The sequence below is a fragment of the Cervus canadensis genome, chromosome 20 (assembly GCF_019320065.1).
Source record: "Cervus canadensis isolate Bull #8, Minnesota chromosome 20, ASM1932006v1, whole genome shotgun sequence".
NCBI lineage: Eukaryota > Metazoa > Chordata > Mammalia > Artiodactyla > Cervidae > Cervus > Cervus canadensis.
Genome location: NC_057405.1, coordinates 1642232 through 1660483, shown reverse-complemented (window position 1 = coordinate 1660483; position 18252 = coordinate 1642232). Strand labels below are relative to the sequence as shown.

At 39.6% G+C, this 18252-nt stretch overlaps 2 protein-coding genes across 6 annotated transcripts in view; one reads left to right on the top strand and one right to left on the bottom strand.

Annotated features, from left to right (window-relative positions):
- Positions 1 to 661, top strand: part of RARS2 (arginyl-tRNA synthetase 2, mitochondrial) — a 67752-nt gene extending 67091 nt beyond the window's left edge. For all 4 annotated transcript variants that reach the window (XM_043439725.1, XM_043439728.1, XM_043439727.1 and 1 more), the window contains one exon: positions 152 to 661. In XM_043439725.1, coding sequence (XP_043295660.1) covers positions 152 to 238 — 87 coding nt within the window. In that variant the 3' untranslated portion in view covers positions 239 to 661. The remainder of the gene's footprint in view (positions 1 to 151) is intronic.
- Positions 662 to 2594: 1933 nt separating this feature from the next.
- Positions 2595 to 18252, bottom strand: part of SLC35A1 (solute carrier family 35 member A1) — a 29069-nt gene continuing 13411 nt past the window's right edge. For both annotated transcript variants that reach the window (XM_043439729.1, XM_043439730.1), the window contains 6 exons: positions 13997 to 14156; positions 13669 to 13821; positions 8024 to 8090; positions 5960 to 6136; positions 5318 to 5452; positions 2595 to 3494 (listed from right to left, as the gene is read on the bottom strand). In XM_043439729.1, the coding sequence (XP_043295664.1) occupies positions 3367 to 3494; positions 5318 to 5452; positions 5960 to 6136; positions 8024 to 8090; positions 13669 to 13821; positions 13997 to 14156 (820 nt within the window). In that variant the 3' untranslated portion in view covers positions 2595 to 3366. The remainder of the gene's footprint in view (positions 3495 to 5317; positions 5453 to 5959; positions 6137 to 8023; positions 8091 to 13668; positions 13822 to 13996; positions 14157 to 18252) is intronic.

Genomic DNA, 18252 nt, shown 5'->3' with positions numbered 1-18252 from the left:
GCTCACAGCCAACCCTCGGGCACTTGGAGATATTGTTCCTACTTTAATTTAGAAGAATGTTAGAATTACTTCTAAAAGCAATTTTACTTACTCAGTTACAGTTAGCCTGTTACTGAATTGACCTTTGATCATTCTTTGATTTATTTTGTAGGCCAGACTTCACCTTTTCAGAGCTGTCCGCTCAGTCCTAGCCAATGGAATGAAACTTCTTGGAATAACACCTGTATGTAGAATGTAATTTCTAATTGAATTGCTTTTAAAATACTAAATTCTAGTTATCTATTCTTATATGCCTTGCCATTTAGAATAGAATTGAAACTATTATTCTGTGTCAGAATCTGTATTTTATTGTCTACATATTATTAAGTGATTTGTCAACTTATTAAATCTTTATCTTTAAAAAAAAATCATCTGAGTTCCCTCATGGTCAATAAGTACTAAACAGACTTCTATAAAACTAAGTGAAGTCTTTTTAAAGTCACTTTGGTCTACTGGAGACAAAGGGCTAGAGTTTAAACTCTGGCTTGAGGGGTTTTTGCTTTTTAATAGAAGTACAGTTGGTTTACAATGTGACATTAGTTTCAGGTGTACCTAGTGATTCACTGTTTTTATATATTACACTGCATTTAAAGTTAATACAAAATGACTGTATTTCCCTGTGCAACTCGATATATCCTTCTTCTTTACCTGTTTTATACATAGTAGTTTGTATCTCTTAAGCTCTACCCCTTTCTTGCTTCTCCCCACTTCCCATTGGTAACCACTAGTTTGTTCTCTGGATCTGTGAGTCTGTTGTATTATTTCTGAGATTCCACATATAAGTGATGACAAGAGTATCTGTCTTTCTCTGACTTATTTCACTAAGCATAACAACTCTAGGCCCATCCATGTTGTTGAAAATGTCAGAATTTCATTTCTTTATGGCTGATATTCATGTCTATGCACATCTTCTGTTGCTGGATACTGTTGCTTCCATGTTTTTGCTTACAAACAATGCCGCTGTGAGCACCGGTGGGGAGGGGGCATGTAGCTTTTTGGTGTTTTTGTTTTTCTTTGGATATATACCCAGGAGTAGACTTGCTGGATCACAGCTCTCGTTTTGGTTCTTTGCGGAACCTCCGCATTGTTTTCCACAGTAGCTGCGCCCACTTACCTTCCCACCAACAGGCAGTTACAGGCCTGCTGTCTGCACGGGCGCACACACCCCACTCGAGAGGCACCGGGGCGGCCCCAGCCTCGACCAGCCCAGGGGGCTGGCTGTGTCTGACCAGGGCTGGGCTGCCCAGCATGCCTGGTGAACTGCTCCCTCCCAGGGAGGATGCTCCACCCGTGTGATCGCCCTTCCTCCGAGCCCCCCGGGGCAGCAGACTGCTGCCTCTCCGCCCTCCCTGCTGGTTCTGTGTGGCTCCTCCTTACAGCCTCGGCTGGACAACCCTTTGCTCATTTCCAGTTACTTCTCAGTGAGACTGTTCTGCCTGCCGATGTGTGTGTGTTTGTGGGGCGAGGGGCGTTCTGGCTTGAGGTTTCTTACTATGCCATTCATCCAGAAACTCTTACTTTTTTTTTTAAACTTGTGGAGAAAAACTTCAGTTTTCTTAGGATCATGAGTGTTCTTCATAAATTTAGGGAGACCAAAATTAAGCTTTTTTGCCGATACAGCTGACTACTTCCAGAGAACAGATCTTGTACTTATCTTTTCATTGCTGTGTACAGGTAACTCTTGGCACACTACATGAACTGGGGCACTGAATACATTTGAATAACAAGGAATTACTTTACAGATACCGACTTAGGATCTTTGTAAATTAGTCCATTAAAGCATATTTGGAATGGAGTTTCCCAGTTTCGTGTATCTGCATATTGTTAAGTACATTTTCCTGCTTAGGGAACATGAGTAGGATGTGATCTGTTTGATAGGTTCAGCTATCCTGAGAATTTCCATTCTGATCTGCTAAAATTTATTCTAACTATTGCTACTAGAAGTCTTCTGAATACCAATGACAGTCTATTTTTATGCATAGAGAGGCCAATTAGCATGAACTAAAGCTTCTTTAGTTGAGTGAGCTTAGTTTTATATTGGCAAGTATGATATACATTGTTAATCCTAGAAAAGACTCCAATTTTAAGTGAATTAGCTTCCAGATTGCTAATTCTCTACGTAAAGTATCAATATTTCTTCAGCATAAATCAGCCATGGAATAAAAACGTTAAGTTGGGACATGTTTTACAGGTCTAGTATCCCCCGCCTCTTTGAAAAAACATTCCCCTTCCCAGATCCTTAGTATTCCTAGCTTCCTTAGTATTTGAATCTTGAGTAAAATGACACAGGGGCAATGATTTTTAGAGCCAGGTCTTTGAAAAAGCAGCTCCCTGAAAGAAATGTACATTAATTCCTATAGCCTAGAGCCCTGTAGTCTTCACAAATTCCTTCTGTTGTTGTTTAATGCTAGCTAGAGTCTCTTTATATAAGCCCTTTTTGCAACTTGATTAAAGTTCGCATATAGAAAGTAGAAAATTTAATGGTTTGGGCTTGTGTTTATGCTTAAGCATTGTCTTAATGGTCATATCTACAATACAAGTAGTGAGCAAACAGATTTCATATAATAAATTAAGTTTATTGCTGAATTTTCCCATATCATAGAAATTTTTTTTAAAAAACACTGAAATTTCACAAATTATTGAGAGCCCAACAGTTACATACTTTATTTAAAAAAGTACAAAAGTGACATTAGAAATATTTTTTGAAGAAAAGTATATCCTTAATAGCAAAGAAATACAAGTCCAGACAATGAGTGGCACAGAGCCAGCACTTAAAGGGGCATTCAGTCACCGCCCATACATCGCCGTCTGAGTTTCTAGATGGATTCAGTTTGAGAAGTTACTCAGTCAGTCAGTTTCTGAGCTAGCCTGTCTCGTTTTTGCCTCCCTTTTGTAAGAAAAGAGCTAGGTCTTCACTGCTGCGGGGACTGAATACTGCACATGCCTTGGAGAACAAGGAGGGGTCAGCCCTTCCCCCCTGGTACCCGAACAAGAGAACAGTTAGTACAGAAACGGCCTTGGCACTTTAACCTGTGACATAACCCCAGACCTCACTAATCAAATATTGCAGCCTCGCATGATTTTTTTTTTAAACACCACATCGTCTCCATACTATTGTATGTACATTGTTATATATACAATAATAAAAATCCTTCATTCTTAAAACAGGTTGATTCCAAACAGGTCACATTAAAACTCATTCACATAGCTTTCTTCTTAATTCTTAGACCAGTTCTTGTTTTTTAAATCTACCTTCTGAAATTGACTTAAGGCTCTAGTTTAATATAAATGGTTTAGTCTTAGTAGGAATCTCTTTTGAGGCTAACGTCACACACCGATGACTCTCTCTTTTGAATCTGTTTCTCCTTGTTGGATGGACGTAGTGTCTTGTCTGGGTAATCCATAGAGATATATAGAGACACAGACAAGAAGTGTACCCAGAGCAAAGGTGAGTGCTGGAAAGGAAAAAAAAAAAAGCTTAATCTGTATTTGTGCCCTTAAAACTACATCACGATGATCAGTTTAAAATTTTGAAGACTTTCAACTGTGGGCTTACACTATCAGATTGTACGGAAAATAAATTTTAAGTGTTCTCTATTTTGATGGTAAGGTTTAGAAAAGTAATCAATTGGAGCACCGCCCCCCACACCAAACAAAACAAAGTGGTGAGGTCAAGGGAGTGACAGTCACTGACTACATACTTTTCACGAACACACGTATCACTGTCTGGGGTCACTGACCAAGAGCATACCAACATCCCTATATGCTGACTCAAAGAGCAGTGGAACGTGGATTTTCCATGACACTAGAAACCTGTTCAAGTTTAGAGTAAGAGGTAGTTGGCAAATTCAGAAAGTTAGGTGACTAATGATTCAAACCTTTGAGGATTCCTAAAGAGCATATGAGGTGGTGATTTATTTTAATAAGGAAACATATTTTCTGCTAACCTTTTTTTTTTAATCTTAATTCTGAAAATCAGGACATAACTGAATTACTTGCCCAAAGTAGGCATTATATAACTCAATCTTTGTGTCAAACTGTACATTCTGTTCAAAACTAAGCCATATTCTATCTTAGGGAGTACAATGGCAGAGTCTTATATCTTTAAAAAAAAAATGTCATGCAGAGAAATGACATCGAGCCATGGATTTTAATTCATCCCTAACTAAGAAAGACTAGCTTTTCCTTCAGAAAGGGGGGGGGGAGAGGGTAAATTAAATAGAACATCTAGGGTAGGGCCTAGAAATGGTAAGCAACTGGCTTTATACAGAACACCTGTGTGCCAGGCACTGTTCTAATAAGCACTTCGCCTAAAATAACCCTAGGAGACAGGTGATCTTGTTCCCTATTTACAGAAACGGAAACGGAGACATGGGCTAGGTAACTTCCCCAAGGCTGTTCTGCTAATAAATGGCACAAGCAAGATTTGAACCATACCATCAATTTTTTTCCTAAGATACTGATGTTCTTCTATTTGCATTTATAACAAAAGTCAGTTTTAAAATGAAATGTAAACGTAGGCCAGATCTGACTCTTTTACTTAATGTTGATATTTGACAGATTTTCCTCATTTATTAGTTTATGGTATAACTGGTAAGTCAGTATCTCTGCTTAAATAATTCAGAAGACAACTAATAGTGGATATGGCTAGGGAAAATTATACTAGAAGGACAAGCATAAAGGAGGTGCCAGAATGCCAGCTACAGTAATGAATTTCTTATTTTACATATTAAATGAAATAAAAGATAGCTTTATAAAAGAAAATTTAGACTTGGATTGTAGTTTCAAAAGCAGTTTATACCCAAGTCTAAAACAGGAAGGTACAAGCTAAGGGGGAAATGAAAGAAGTTTTACTATTCTTCCCTCAAAAAACAAGCCCAGTTTACTGCAGTCCCTGTGGTAAGGACCCACCTGCTCAGGCCCTTCTGCTCCTTTGCTGTCACACTGCACTCACGCGGAAGCACCTGAGCGGCCTTGTATGTGAGCCTGCGGAGCAGGAAGGCCCTGCCTGCAGAAATGCTCTTCCTACTGAGTGGCCTGCTCACTCTCATATAGAAGTAACACCCTCGGTTTAAGCTCTGGACCCACTGAAGTAACCTGAGTCCTGAGAACCCCACATTCCACACAGATATGAGCTGCTGCACTTCTGGGATAAATGACAGCGAAACTAAGCAATGTCTGTAAACACTGGAAGCAACTGCCATACTTAATAAACGATGAACCAAGGAAGTGAGAAGCTCTTCCCTGTCAAAAACCTACAGTACCAACTAAGACATACTTATCTGTAACCCGAACAGCATCACTGAAGCAACGGTAGAAAGGACAATGGCAGCTGCCGCAGAAAAGCCTTTCATGATGTTGTCTGTGTATTTGACCACAATGGACGTGTAGAGGCCTCCAACACTGGCGAGCACTTGTGGACAGAAAGAAAGAAAGTCTTAACACTCAAGTGAAACATTCTATGACGGTGGGGCACTTTTCATCCTCAGAGATGCCATACTAATTTACCTAGGAAAATGCTGTTTTCCTTAGAAGCAGCCATCTGAGAGTTTGTACTAAAAGTTGAGTCGTAGTTCCTACAAAACATTTTCAGATGCCCAAAGGGCTATGTACTCTACTAAACTGTACACACTTATTGCTAACACATTAGGTACTTCTGATTGTGAAGGCAAAAATTGCTTTGGGATAGCTTTGCCACAAAAGTAAGTCAATAAAATCAAAATTACATTTTCAAGCTGGTATTCTCAGTATCAAAGGAACAATTTAAAAATGCTATAAAGGCTTAAATGACATCTAACTTTTATTACATAATATATAATATATTCTATAATATAATATATACTATATTACATAATATATATTATTATATTGTTAATTTTTTTTTTAATCTACCTAGAACCTTTAATTCCTGGATACTTACAGATGACAAACCAGACATAATATGTGTAACCAAAGAAAAATCCTTTTTCTTTAATTTCGGCTCCGTCTGACAAGTAGACGCCAACTAATGTCACAACAATCCCCGATAGATACATCTGAATGTTTCTCACCCAAAGGGAAGTGTCTGAACTCTTTAAAACTTTTTCAAAATATACTCCTGAAAGAAAATTAAGTATGCAAATATGAAATAGATATTAGAAATTAAAATGTCTTTCATTTAGAATAAAAATCTAAAGATATGAAGTATATGGTTTAGGAAACAAAACATTTCACACATTAATTTAATGCACGTTTATGGTGCTGGTTATGTCACATGGCATACTGAACATCACCAATCTGTATTTTTACAGAAATAGAGTTAATAACCAAGAGGGAGCTTTCTAACCCACATTTAATAGGAAGTTCTTAATATTGTTAAGTTTCTGCCTTTATGACAGCAGTGAGCTAGATCACCAAAGCTGTCTACTATTGCCACTGAAACACTTGGCCTGGTCAGCTAGAAAACTATATTGTTAAGACTCAATTATCTTAATCATACTCCTGTGGTATCTGCTTGGTGATGAATACTTTCCACTTTGCAAAACAACCTATATAATCACCACCAGGAATTTTTTTCAGAATAAGTAACACAACCAAAATAAAATTTAAGTAGAACTTGCTGAGTGAAGCCACTTCCCTTTAAAACAGGGGTCCATAGGCCAAGTTTATACACACTGTCAGAAGGAACATGAATTCCCTAACTAGACAGTATGTTTTGTGTATATGTGCGTTTTTCTGCGGTTGATGATCCATAGCTTTTTAAGTACTCCAGAAGAGCACGTAACTTCTCCCTCAAGAAGCCACACAGCACAGCTATAAGTTCTAAACTTAAAATGAACGCGTGTTCAACAAGGACATTAAAGAGTTTTGTTACAAACGCTAGAGACTCTGCCACTAGAGTACCCATCAGCTAAAATGAAATGAAAACCAAGGCTTTTTTTTTTTTTGATGAACCCATGTTGGAAAGAGCCAGAGAATGGAAACAAACATAATGGCTACTCCTATTTCTAACTTTGATTTTCCTCATCTGGAAGAGCCATTTAACTGTTCAGTTCTACTCCAAGCATAGAGGGGTATTAAACCACCTTCTGTTTCCTCACTTGTATCCTGAGAGGTTGAACTAAACAGAATGCTGGACACACTTTAACTGTTCAAAACAGTGCTAAAAATCAAACAGTGTGTTACTTAGAGTGTAAGTCAATTTTTGTTTCTGATTTGTTAAGAATAAAAGTCTAGCACAATGCTGTCATTAAGTTTATTCCTAAATTTAGATCTTCCCCTCTTATCAGATGACTAGAAGAGAAAAAGATTACTTTCCTAGTCAAAAGTCAAGTACTATAAAATAAAAAAATAGTCTTAACTCTTGAAATACCACAAATAAATAATAAAGATGTATAGCTATAACTAACATACCCTTTCAGTTTCTTCTCTGTTGGAACTATTTCTAAAACATCTCATTTCTTACATTGCACTTAACATTCATACTTTTGTCTCTTCTTGATTCAGTGATGGATTGCTTTTCCCTTACACATGTGAGTCCAGATTCCATTTTTATCTGATGTTAGTGGTTTTGATTCTTCTCTCCCTTTTTGGCGCTTACTTCTGGGTACTAGGTTTTCTGAGGTATTTGCCACCTCCCTTTCCTCCCTACTCCATAATTCCTAATCTGTTGAAGCAGAGGAAGAAATTGAGATTACCAGGGAAATACAGATAGCAAGCTGGTAACTAGCAACCTAAAGCAGCCGAATCTAGCCTGAGGTCAGTGCCAGAAAAATACAAAGAGGTACTTGAGCTTTCTGATGGCTAACTTATTCCATTTTCAGAGGTCTTTTTTCATTTATTTTGGGGTTCTTAGGTGGACTAGGGATAGTCAACGATGACAAACACATTCTTACATAACTGCAAAAATGAGTAAGGACTGAGATCTAAGCTGAGTTAAACACTACTACGTGCTCCCTAGAAAAACAATTTGACAACTGAGTCAAGTGGTGCTTTTATGATTTACCTGCAAATCCTGAGCACAATACAGCAATAGCTATAGCGCCAAATCCTAACAGTGGATTCTGTTCCACCTGCAATAGTAATGTTTTAAAAGTTATTCTTAGTGACTAAAAATACAACTCATCCAAGAGACCAAACAAACGAATACAAAACTCTGTTTATACCGAAAGTACGTGTCATCATCAGACACAGCTTTTCTATAGAAGACAGGACCAAACAAATGCCACCCGGGGACAAACGAAAGTACTGAAGTTAAAAACATATCAGTCAGATCACAGCCACAGTGACTGCCTGATAACCACGTGCGCCTTCTTCATAACAGCGGCACCCGAGCACAGAACTGTGCATAGCCCATCACTTCATGGGAAGTAGACGGGGAGACAGTGGAAACAGTGTCAGACTTTATTTTTGGGGGCTCCAAAATCACTGCAGATGGTGACTGCAGCCATGAAATTAAAAGACACTTACTCCTTGGAAGGAAAGTTATGACCAACCTAGACAGCATATTAAAAAGCAGAGACATTACTTTGCCAACAAAGGTCCATCTAGTCAAGGCTATGGTTTCTCCAGTGGTCATGTATGGATGTGAGAGTTGGACTGTGAAGAAAGCTGAGTGCTGAAGAATTGATGCTTCTGAACTGTGGTGTTGGAGAAGACTCTTGAGAGGCCCTTGGACAGCAAGGAGATCCAACCAGTCCATCCTAAAGGAGATCAGTCCTGGGTGTTCATTGGAAGGACTGATGCTGAAGCTGAAACTCCAGTACTCTGGCCACCTGATGCGAAGAGCTGACTCACTGGAAAAGACCCTGATGCTGGGAGGGATTGGGGGCAGGAGGAGAAGGGGACAACAGAGGATGAGATGGTTGGATGGTATCACTGACTCGATGGGCATGAGTTTGAGTAAACTCTGGGAGTTGGTGATGGACAGGGAGGCCTGGCGTGCTGCGGTTCGTGGCGTCGCAGAGTCGGACACGACTGAGTGAGTGAACTGAACTGAACCGCCTGTCGGCCTTCCCAGGCAGCACTAGTGGTCAAGAACCCGCCTGCCAAGGCAGGAGACGTAAGAGACACGGGTTCGCTCCCCGGGTTGGGAAGATCTGGAGGAAGGCGTGGAACCCCTCCAGCATCCTTGCCAGGAGAATCCCACGGACAGAGGCGCCTGCTGGGCCACAGTCCACAGGGTCACAAAGACTCGAACATGACTGAAGCAATTTAGCAGGCAAGCAGCAGCCCCCACTTAACTTTAACTTCTGACACCACCATAACTCAGGCCCTTATAGGGTCAATCATGGAAGTGACGACACTTTGACTTGTGTTATTCCCTATCACCTATGGGATAAAGGACTTGTGAGATTTCCAGCTTTACTGAATTTTTATCAAATATTAATAGCATGACTTCTACATACCATATACACTATTTTATAAAGTAAATGAATAAAGAGGAAGCTGATACACAGCTCTGATTCTTAAATAGTTCATTAATGTGAGAGACTGACATGCATATATATTCATAATACTTTGCTAACAGATGCAGGCATATGGACCCCCTACCTATTGTTTCAACTTTATCTCCTCTTTCCTAAACTAACCCTCAGGAGCCTTCATCAGTCTTTGCTCAGAGATCAGTGTTATCTGAGTGGAGCACTCAGGAACTAAGGGTTGAGACACATGACTGTAATGTGACAAGCACACAGCTTGTTCAAAACAAATAAGCCTGATAAAGCAGAGTGTTACTTTAAGGACCTGAGACAGAAAATATCTGCGTGAAGATAAAAGAAGAAATAGAAGATATTATGGACTAATGATTCTCAAAGTATGGTCCCTGGACCAACAGCAGCAGCAGCGTCACCTGTTAGAAATGAAAATTGACAGGCATTCCCCAGACCTACTGAATCATAAACTGTTAGCCTCCACCCTCAAAATCTGTTTAACCTTCCTGTTAATTCTGATGTACACTGATGTTTCGAGAACCACTGCTATAGACTACAATGGATAAACATGGATGCTTTCCTAATATAAACTATAAGACTGGCATAGAAATGAGAAAAAAATAATGGAAGGACACTAGAAAGCTCAGGCTACTAAATACAATGTCTGGCAAATTCTTGGCTTTTCTGCCGGTTTAATCTCTACCGTTAGCAAAAATGGTGACAGACACTGACTGCTTCTCTGGGCTTAAGAAGTCAGATGTCACTAGTTAAGGGCATCTTTGATGAATTCTTATTTTATAGGAACACTAAGAAAAAAAATTAAACCTACAGTATACAAAACCAAGAGGAACCAACCAGGAATTTTAGTGTCAAAAAAAATTGAAAGCTCAGAATAAGTGGAGGCTTGCAAAAATACTATAAAACTTTGAAGAAGGCCTTTAAAAGAGAAGAAAAAAGTGTTTCTTTGGCTATATGACGTACTGTTAGCAAGAAAATGAGAGTTACCCAAATCTAGTTTCCACTTTCTCTGTGAATAATGATTTTAAATGAATGAATGAATGGGGAGTTAAGTCCAAGATGTGTGGTTTGCTATCATAAAAACACCCACCTAAATTCAGAAGCCTCTTGACCAAGAACAGTACCAGTCAAGGTGTGTTCACTACATCTGTGAAGATTACTGGGGCATGGAAACTGTGCCAGAAAATCTGAATTGGCAAATACTGTCCTGATTTTCAGATAGGCAGAGAGAAGGAAAAGCTGCAGAAATTATCAACAGCAGCTTCAGACGTTGAAGGCAGGCCAGTACACTGACCAAAAGCACAGACTCGAGCCACACTGCCTGGGCTCAAGCAAGCGTGAGCTGTGGACCCACTGCTAAGCTTCTCTGCCTATCAGTTTCCTCATATGAAAATGGAAATAAAGACACGCATCTCATATGATTGGTGTGCGCGTAAGTGAGTTAATGTGAGTTAGAACATTGCTAATAACTAGTGTTGACTGCAGTGTTGTTACTGTTACTGAATACAAGCAAAATCACACCACAGATGACTTGTGGAGCTTAAAAAGTCCAATGGTCATCACACACACACACACACACACACACACACACACACAAATGGTGTGGCTTCCATAAGACGACGACACACCAAACTGTCTTACTGAAAGGATTCCTAGTTAATTGATGAGGGGAATTCCACAGAAATAATGTTCAGTAAGAAATCTGACAGATTTGCATAATATTTTTGTTACTAAGACAGAGAAATGGAGGGAGGATAACTAGTTCTATTCATAGCTGAGTGAATGCTCATGTAGCAAAGTGCTAATTAACAGAATAAAACCAAGCTAGACCTACCACCACTACCAACCAGCCAGGCATATGAATGCGCCTTGGCAAGTCTTCAGCTGCCTGCAGGCCTGGCTGGTATCTTGACTGCAACCCCTTATGAGACCCCTCAAGCCAGAATGTCTAAAAGAGGCCAGAGCTCAGGCACCCTTGAATTCCTGATTCATGAAAACTGAGAGGGATAACAAATGTTTCTTAAGAGGGAAAAAAATAGATCTAAAGGCATGTCCTCAGAACTCTGATCCCATCTGTCTAAACTTTTCAGTGAAGATCCAGGAGACATGCGTGTTGCATCTGCAGAAAGCATAACAACATTTCAGGAAAAGCTAATGACCAGTAAAGGGATGCAGAGACCTCAGAGGCTTGAGCGTTAACCCAAAGCTAACAAGATGGGCTTAATAAATATAAACACATCTTGCACTTCGGTTTAGAAGCCTGCTGCAGAAATCACATCTGAGAAAAACTGTGTGTGTGCGTGAAACAGCTACATGTGGTTATATAATCAGTTATAGAATGGATAGCCACCTCCAACCAAAAAAAAAAAAAAAAACCCTGATACAACCTTAGGCTGACGGAACAAGTCTAGAGGTAATTAGCGAACTACAACTCAGCTCAGTTGGTAAAGAATCTGCCTGCAATGCAGGAGACCCGGGTTCAATCCCTGGGTCGGGAAGATCCCCTGGAGGAGGAAATGGCAACCCACTCCAGTGTTGTTGCCTGGAGAATCCCATGGACAGAGGAGCCTGGCGGGCTACAGTCCGTGGGGTCGCAAGAGTCGGACACAACTTAGCTACTCAACCACCACCAACACAACGCACGCTATTCAGTCAACGTCTGGAGATGGTATGAGCTTTGGGGACACACCGAGGAAAAACAATGGATAAATGCATCTAGAAAAGAAGTACAAGGCAGCGCGGGGACAAGCCAGGGGTCACAGAGTCCCCAGAAGGCACATTCTAGGAAGAAACAGGTCCTCTCAACAGGGGACAGAAAAAGACACGGAAGGTAGGCTTGTGACAGTGTTCTCAGACATTCCAAGGGCCATCATGTGGAGCTAGCAGGGGTCTGAGTTACTCTGACGAGAGCAAGGAACAAGAGGCAGTTACAGGAGGCTGCATTCTGTTCAAGATACGAAAGAACTTTCTAGAGTGCTCCAGCAGTCGAATTCTCTGCTTTAGTTTACTAAGCTTTTCATACGCATTACCTGTGCGAGGTGGACATTTGCTAAACATGTAAAGTGGTCCTGGAAGTTCATATTTAACTTTTAAGTGTTTGCATTACTTCCCAAACAAATTATTTCTCCAATGGTCTACATCCGAGTACACATGCAGTACATACTTGATCAGTGTTTGAAATGTCACCAAGAATATAAGCACATTTGAACATCATGTAAAGACAATAAATACTAATTTAAAACTTACTTTCTGAGAAAAAAAATTCTTCCGCCAGGCCAGAAAGTACGTAAAAAGCTGACTTTTCCTGCTTTCACAAGCTCTGCATACCTCCCTGGCTGCCTTCCGCTCCTAAAAGACCATGGGCCCGCTACGGTCACACCACCGTGAACTTCTCTGATCTTGGAGGCCAAGCAGAGTGGGACCTGGTTAGTACTTGGATGGGAGAACCCATGGTCTATCATTTGGGAAAAATATGCAGAAGGAAGCTCCTGACCTTCAGGTCCTCCACTGTTGTTCTACTTCCTACTTCTCTTTGGGAAAACAACCAGTTAAAGCATATAATACTTTTTAAAAAAAAAAAAATCAGGTATATACCTTAACATTTAACTCTTGAACTAAAAGTTAGAAGTGAAGGCACCTCTTGCCCTATTTTAGTTATCAATTATCAGGAAAACCACTGCTACTCCCCTACAAGCCCAACTGTTGACGGCGGCTGTATTTACAAAGCGAGAATTTTTGTGACTGCAGGAGAACCTGGAGATTAGATGGGGAAAACTGCCCAGTATTTCTGAGAAAACGTGTAAAAGAGGCCGAGAAGTTCTGAGCATATACACTGCGTGGGAGTTTGCACAATTTGAGTCACAGGTTAGCCATTAACTGGAACTTTGGATAAGTTACTTCCTCTCTCTGAAGTTACTTCAATTTTGTTATCCATAAAATGAAGGAGGGGCATTATACTGAGTTTAAGACAACATCCATCTCTAACGTATTTTATGCACATTCTCCTCTTTAAAAAAAGAAGCCAGTATTCCTCCCCTTAGCAATAACATTTTCCTAAGGGGCAAAAAGGATATATGTAAGGCAAAGGTTATTTTCACTCAAAGAAATACAATCAAGCTCCATGCCTCAGCATGACTGTCTGAACTGCGTAAGGCCTTAAAAAGTTTCCTAGCTTAGTCACATTAAGCATGTTGTTTCTTACCACGACTTTGGTGGCCTGGGCTGGTTTCCACTGTACGAGTGTGACTCCCCCACACAGCATAAACACTGAAATCCACTGCAGCTTGCTGAGCGTCCGGTTTAACATTAAGACGGTACATAGGGCAGTGCAGGGGATCTTCAGCTGGTACGTCACCTGAGAACCAAGCAGGAGCTAATGAGCTCAGCTAACACTAGACTCCGAGACAAATCTATCTGGTATCGTTAACAGAGCTGAGAAGAATATCTGACAGTGAGAGAAAGGGTTAATAAAAATGCTGTCACCATAAAACATGCCTTTTAAAGACTCTGCACCTCTGATCACCACCCACCTGGTACACCGCCGCATCCAGGTTGCTAAGAGCTAGGAAAGCCATGTTGTTCTGGACAGCGTACACCAAGGAAGGCACACTCAACTTCATCAGCTCCTTGGGGCTCCCCAAGACATTCTCTCTTAAAGATGCCTTGAATCTACCCAGATTACCAGTTTCTCTTTGAAAACAAAAAGGGGAAAGGAGAGGCGGTGAGGAAGAAAATGAAAGGTCATCCTATTAGATACCATCACAGGTAGGGTAGCTACAATGTGTTAAGTTCACTGATAGAATTATCAAACTTAAGTTTATTTTTAGAATTTTTGACTAATTTTAGGTTTATTAAAAGAAATATACCAACAATATGTGAAAAACAATTACAGTTTCTATTTGGGAAAATATGGCAACTTGGTTTACCATCATCCACCTCTGGTCAAAGCTCCAGGGGCTTCTGAATATATGAAGTTATGAGATAACAGGAAACCAGAATTGCTGATATTACCCATAAAAAATTAATCCCTGCCACTTTCTGCCATTACATCAAGTTTACCCTGATTATTTTTTAGATTAATCAGACTGCATATCCATTTAAAACAATTTTTAATTACAATAGGTTTAAATTGCAAACAAAAGAAAAAAGCTTTAGTACTTAAAGAAGTTACTTGAGATTAATTTATAAATTTTGACCTGCATCACTCAATGAGATAGGAAGAGGAACTGAGTGATGCAGGTCAATATTATTTGTAAACTAATTCAGTGTTTGTGCAATACAGTGGACAATAAATCTTTAGATAAGCATATTCTCATAAAACTCAAGTATGTATCTATATAACTTGGCAGGAAATCTGAATAATTAATACCAGTAAAGGTAAACTATCTACAATGTACATAAAGTTCACTACTGCATATTGATTAATGCATGCTCTTAAGTATTTTTATTTTTCTGCAGGAGGAACTATTAATAGCTAATCTGACTCATAGTTTCCCCTGCTATAAATCAGCTCATTTATTCCCTGAAAATACATATCAAAGAACACTTTTATAAGCATCAACACCAAAAAATGCTACATCAAAAGGCTCCTAACTACAGCTCAAAATATCGTTAAGAGGACCATAATGCTACATTGGCAAGACTAATCTATGTCAACTCACAATGAGCCTTCAAATTTTCGGTTAACATATTAGAATCAACAGTCACTAACTGGGTATTTTCATACTAAATAGGGCAAAAATGATTACCCAGGTTCTGAGGGGGAAGCAAAAAGTCCATAATGTTGAACTGACTACCCATGCCTTTTCACCATAGAACACTCCAGCACCCAAGAAAATACTTAAGACAGGAAAGTCGGCCTGGACCACAGAAACACAAGATGTCCTTAGTTATAGACTGTCTGCTGCCAAATTCAATACACTCCACAGCACAATGGGAAATCCTTATGCTGAAAACTACACACACACACAGCTAGAGGGAGACGACAAAAGCCATCCAGAAGAGGAGAGAATTCAAGAAATATGACTGTACTGGGAAAATCTACATAGGAGAGATTTCCAGACACCTGAAGTTTGGCCCTTTAAACCTTTAACATTCTTTTTTTTTTTTTTTTAAAACACAAATCTATAATGTTCTATGTAATTCTCCACATCTTAAAAGAGTATAAAGAAAAATTTCTCAAATTTTCCCTCAGTTATAAAACTGAAGATAAAAAACAATTAAAAAGAATCAGAGGTCCAACTCAAAGAACCATTTTAACAGGTGATACATTAGAAAACATAATGGAACATTTTGTCATAATTCTAAGAAGCCCTTATGATGGAAGAAACATAAACCTTCCCGAACATTGCTTTCACTGAACCGTTACTTTATGTCCTTCCGAAATACTTACTTTTCTACTGACGTATCTTCAGAGTGGTTCCCTAAGGAACTCCTGAGGTACCAGTTTGTACCCATCTTTTATGTTCTACTTCCTTTCATGTCTGTTTATGTCCCACATAGGATTCCGCAAGCTCTAGTTTAAGGGCTGTTTACCCCTCCTCTAGTCCCCAGCTACGGGCAGCGCCACCCCACGTCCTCTCCACAGAGACGCTCTAATCCCTCAATAGTATCAAGGGAACTCCTGGCCATCCAGAGCTCGGCGCGGGCCTGTCCATCACCGACTCTCCTGCTCTGCACGAACACGGGCTGCGTTCGGATCTGACCGCGTCTCCTACGAACCACCACGCCTGCAGCGGGATCAGGGCTGCCGTGGCACCTCTTCTCCATGTCACTTCTTACCACCTCTACACTTGTCAGCTTTCCCATCAAAAGAAGGGCCTGTGAGACATCACCGCTCAGTCTGAACCCTCCGCTCCTTCAGCGCGGCAAACCAGCAGAGTGTGGTGGACTGTGTCCAAATTAACCTTCAGGTCTGTGGCTCCTGATTAGATCCTTTTTATTGGATCTTTTTCCTTGGATGCTTAGGAATTACTACTTCTTCATTGCCAGGAAGGCTTCAGTATCTTTTTCTGGTTTCTTCTCTAATGCAGATACTGGAGAAGCCAAGGTCTACCAGAATGCTATCAGAGGAAAGCTCAAGCTTCACCACAGGATTATATCAACATTATGTAATTATAACAAGACATTTGGAAATAAGTTACAAAAAAATAGCAGCGATTGCTAGAAGAACTTGTAAAAGAAAACAAAAGCTCAAGAATAATTAATGACATTGTATAGTAAAATAAAGGTCCACATAGTCAAAGCTGTGATTTTTCCAGTAGTCACGTACAAATGTGAGAGTTGGACCATAAAGAAGGCTGAGCGCTAAAAGACTGATGCTTTCAAACTGTGGTGCTGCAGAAGACTCTTAAGAGTCCCCTGGACTGCAAGGAGATCAGCCCTGAATATGCACTGGAAGGACTGATGCTGAAGCTCCAATACCTTGGCCACTTGATGCAAAGAGCTGACTCACTGAAAAAGACCCTGATGCTGGGAAAGATTGAAAGCAAAAGGAGAAGAGGGTGGCAGAGGATGAGATGGTTAGAGAGCATCACTGACTCAGCGGACATGAGTCTGAGCGCACGCCCAGAGCTAGTGAAGGACAGGAAAGCCTGGCGTGCTGCATTCCGTGGGGTCGCGAAGAGTCAGACACCGCTTAGCAACTGAACAACAATAGTAGAATAAAGAGATATAGGAGGTATAGCAAAGAATATATGGGAATCTTAACACACAAAGTTTTAAAGAGGTAAATTATTTCAGTATGAGATTAAATCTTGCTTAATTTTAACGTATTAAGAAAACAGCTCCAAAACTTAGTTTTACTCATGAAAGTTAAAATATATATACACCAATGTATCTTCCAGAAAACACTAGTAATCATCTATCCTTTTGTTTTACCATTAAGTAGACAAAGATAAATGATCAATTTTAAATATACTACAGCCTTGAATATACTAGTGAAAGGAACACATAAAAACCAAAGGCCATTTTTTCTTCCATTTTTCCTGATATTTTCTTGGAAATCAAATCCCATGCACTTTAATGAGTAAATTTTGTTAAAAACAAATTTATTGAATTTAATTATATAAATGACATTGTGAGATAAGAAAAAGCATGTCTAAAATCAAAAAGCATATTTTAAAAAATATATATAGCCTGTCCCATTATATTTACTGTTTGATTTTTATCACTGGAAAAGAATCTATGTTCAACCTCTTGTTACCTGAAAAAATGCTGAAGCTCCGTGTTGATTGTAGACAGATTCTGCTGCCGCCTACCCCCCTAAATTTCCTACCAACCGGCTGAAACCAGTTCTTTCTGATCTATGTTTGGTCAAAAGTAGGTCTCATTCTTCCAGCTCCTGATCTGATGAAAACTACTAGGAGACCTAAAATCCTTGGCTAGGTTACCAAGGCACTGTGCAAAATGGAATAATAATACAGCACAAGTTACTCATGAGCTTAAGAAATTTCAGTTTTGCTTACAAATTTCTTATCTGCAAAGTTAATCTTCATTCATTATTCTAGGTAATACTATGAAATAGTAAAATAATTTTCTCCAGTCTTATAGGGATAAGTAGTTCAAAGATTTAAGATGCATTTATTACTAGACACACCCAAAGTAATATGTATATTTACACATCCTTCTAGGTTTCTTTAGTCTTTATAGGCTGTGGTGGACAGCAAATAACAAAAAGCTGACTTTGTTCTAAGACAATGTGACAATGTTTGCACTTCCTTTTTCGTATCACAAATGACAGGTGTAAATCAAAAGTGTTAATTTTAATATGACAATTTAGTATGTA